The sequence below is a fragment of the Propithecus coquereli genome, unplaced genomic scaffold, assembly GCF_000956105.1.
Source record: "Propithecus coquereli isolate 6110/MARCELLA unplaced genomic scaffold, Pcoq_1.0 Scaffold574, whole genome shotgun sequence".
Classification (NCBI taxonomy): domain Eukaryota; kingdom Metazoa; phylum Chordata; class Mammalia; order Primates; family Indriidae; genus Propithecus; species Propithecus coquereli.
Genome location: NW_012151663.1, coordinates 1,324,703 through 1,328,305, shown reverse-complemented (window position 1 = coordinate 1,328,305; position 3,603 = coordinate 1,324,703). Strand labels below are relative to the sequence as shown.

General features: G+C 41.4%; 1 protein-coding gene across 1 annotated transcript in view; it reads right to left on the bottom strand.

Annotated features, from left to right (window-relative positions):
• The window catches only part of DNAH8 (dynein, axonemal, heavy chain 8), a 375,229-nt gene that overhangs the window by 133,654 nt on the left and 237,972 nt on the right, over positions 1-3,603 (bottom strand). The window contains 2 exon segments of the mRNA XM_012658131.1: positions 212-404; positions 1,251-1,414. Coding sequence (XP_012513585.1) covers positions 212-404; positions 1,251-1,414 — 357 coding nt within the window.

Genomic DNA, 3,603 nt, shown 5'->3' with positions numbered 1-3,603 from the left:
TTAAACAAAGTGGTGACATTAGGCATACTTGTCTTAGTACCTGACTTCAATGAGATTGCTGCTAAGTTTCATTGAAGGGATTGGTATGTGCTGACTAAGAATCACAACACATAAATAACTCAGACATTACACAACTCCATGGTGGGACTCTGATGCAGAGAGAAATATCTGAGTGATCTGAAAACCTCTTTTAAGAGATAAAAATAAATACCAATTCATAGATTTTGGGTACTTCGAACATGGTATCTTCAGGTTCATCGCCAGTTGGCTCCGGCATCTCACGGAGAAAATCCACAAAGTACGGCTCAGGAAGGATACATGAGGCTGCCTCGGAGCCAATGTTTTCTTCGATTGCACGGATAAGATGTACATTAAACCACTGCTCATCTTCGGGAGTTATAAACCTGAGAGAAAAAAGTAGGAGTGAGAATGCAAAAGACAAAAGCATCTTTTCTAGCCGAACACTTTGCTTTCCCTCCTCTCGGCTCCCATCCTGCACCTTCCTCACCTCAGGACGGGGAAACAGTATGTCCTGCCTTTCGACAAGACAGGCATAACCCCATCCAAGAGAGTTAGAACATCAATGACATTACTTGCGGAAAACACAGGGGGATCACGCCGGTGAGGTCAAAGTTTCCTAAAACGTGCAATAGGAGTGCAGAAGTGCTGGCCAATGGCGGGCGTGTGTCCTCTTTCTGGGATTGTGGACGCACAGTGCAGGAAGGTCCTTTTCAAACTTACAATGTCACAGGGGGAAGAGAGGAAGAAGGGGGAGCAGGAGGTGACAAGGACCACCTACGTGTGAGACGTGGCAGGTGCTCTACAACTCGGGGAGATTGGCATTAGCATCCATATGTCATAGGTGGAGAAACCGAGGCTTGGAAAGATGACTGAATTTAACTTTCATGGGATCGCTTAACTTTAATGGGGTGAAACAAGATTTCGCCATGCAAAACCTACACAGAGCTAACAGTTTTTAGAAAATATACTCAACTAAAATTTGCCAAGAAATTTACCAACTCTCTGGTGATGCGGTGATTTATAAAGATGTATTGTTGAATTAATACTCGAGTAAATTGGCAGAGCATTTTTAAAGGCGGTCAGCAGGTGCCATCAATGTTTCACGAGCCCCACAGCAAGTTAAGTCTCCTTGTTCCGCTTATCTGAGCAGGCAATGTGAGAACCAATCTAACAGTATTAACATAAACTTCTTAGGTCGTACGTTTAAACGCAAGTGCTGTAATACGTACCTGTCTGCAATTACTCTGTTGCACTCGTGTTTGAAAAGTGACAGGAGAATAGGAATTGAATCACACTCCTCAGCTTTCACCGTCAACATTCCTTGCCAAATTCTGGAAAGATCTCGAAGATTGAAGATGTAATGAAATTTAGAAGGAGTTGGCAGCATCTTCACCTAGACATGAAAAAAATTTAATACTTTTGATTAGTTTTCAGATAAAACTAAAAATAGAACGGCTTTTAGAACTATTCTATCTCACAAATCCATTTACATAAAATAGGCTGAGTAAATAAATCAAGATTAAGTTCACATTTTTGTCACAGCCCTGACAGAAAAAAAAAAACACATCATAAACCAACATAAAATTTAAAAGACTATAAGCCCTTGAGTAAGATGGATTTGAGAATAATGCACTAGATGCAGATTCCAGCGCCCTGTTCTACATCATTAGTTGACTTTGAACAAGTCGCTTCCCCTGAGTTCTTAAGAACTCTGTGAATTACGGGAATAATCCTTCCTAATCACTGTTAACCTTAGCAGTGTATACGCGAAGTATGTCATAACAAAAAACCGAACGTGAGCTGGTTCTTACGCAGGTAAGAACAATGAATGTTCACTTTTAAAGTCAATAATGACTCTCTTCTACAGATTGCTTTGATTAGGGACCTTATTGTGTTTGGATTTCCGTAAATATATTTGCATATCATAACCTGGATTTCACTGTGGGGATTCAAACTCATCAACTCTCTTTCACGTATCTGTGTATCTATACTAAGTTGACAGGCATGTCTGACATGCAGCTGTAAGTGCAGTAATAGGTGGTTTTCCGTTTTTGTTTGAGCACAAAGACTGTGCTCAGCTATGCTAATTTACTTACTATTTCTACGAACCTCTAGGATATAAAAAGGCAAAGCTATGATAATAACACTCTCTAACCCAGAGAGATACCAGTGAAGGGATAAACTCAAGATACTCTAGGTATAGAAAGCATTGCTGGCCATTTATAAAGATCATACTTGATGTCATTAGCATCATTTTTGAAAGTGAAAAAATGACAGTTCTGGGGATACAAACTTCCCACACAACTAATTCAGGAAAGCAAATGCCTTCTTCAGTACCTGCTCATAAAATAAGCCCTTTCTATATTGAAAAAGTACCCTATTGAGTTTGTAGAGTAATTTTTACAGGCTCATTCACAGTGAAGTTAAAACAGCAGGTAGCACGGGGAGATGGAATAAAAAGAAGGGTTATTTTATCCATTACCTTTCAATTTCCCTCCTTGCTCAGTCCATGGCAAACTAAAATGTTCACTTTAACCCACTAAAATATAAAACATACATTTATATTACAAATATGCAAAAATTCTCAAAGGGATAAGGTTCTGTGAATATTGTTTTTTTTTCTTTATGGTAAAAGACTACAGCTATGATGGCAGCCATTAGCAGTCATTAAAGAGAACCTGTAAAAAGAATTCCTTTCTTTCCCTCTTCTTCACATAATTTGTTAACCTGCTTCCTTCCTTCTCTTCTAATACTTCCCTTTGCTTTTTGTCACCTTTTTCTTTTGTCGCCTGCTTCTGCTTTAAAGCTACACAAAGTGATACAAAGTTGGGGTGCCAGACAAGGCATGCATGGATCGAGTGCTTTGTGAAGACGGGAGTTTTGAAGAGATATGAAGAAGGCTGCGTATCTGCGGGTGGGAAGGGGAGGAGGAGTCATTCAGTTTTCAGTGGCTGAGCACCTGCCACTGCTCTTAAGAAGATACCACGGTAAACAGGACAGCTAAATCTGCTACCGTCAAAGGAGCTTCCGTTCTGGGGGGAGCCTGGGAATAAACAGGAAACAAATATATTTATAAACAGGCAAACAGACAAATAATAATGATAAAAGCCACAATAAAAAAATGAAGTAGGGTCAGGAGATGGAGAATGACTGAGATAGGGACATGGCAGTTATTTTAGAAGACAATCGGGGAAAGTCCCCCTGAAAATAAGAAGAATGAAAATGAGCCGAACGAAGTGCCAGGGCCCAGCAGCAAGGACAAGCCTGGCCACTCGGGTCGGGCAGAACGCAGTGGGGAGGGAGGTGAGCAGGGCCAGCTCAGTGTGGGTTTACCGTGAGTGTACCTGGGAATCTACTGGTGGTTTTAAGAAAGAAGAATGACCTCTGGGTTACTTTTTTAAAATATCATTCCAGGACTGAGTAAAGAGCAGACTCCAGGAGGACAAGAATAATGCAAGGAGGATGGTTAGGAGTAGGAAGACCGCGCGGTCCAGAGGACAGGTGACAGGAGCACGGACCAGGGCGGTCCCTGGGGCGGCGAGGAGTGCTCGGCTTTGAGACACATTTTGAAGGTGCCGTCTC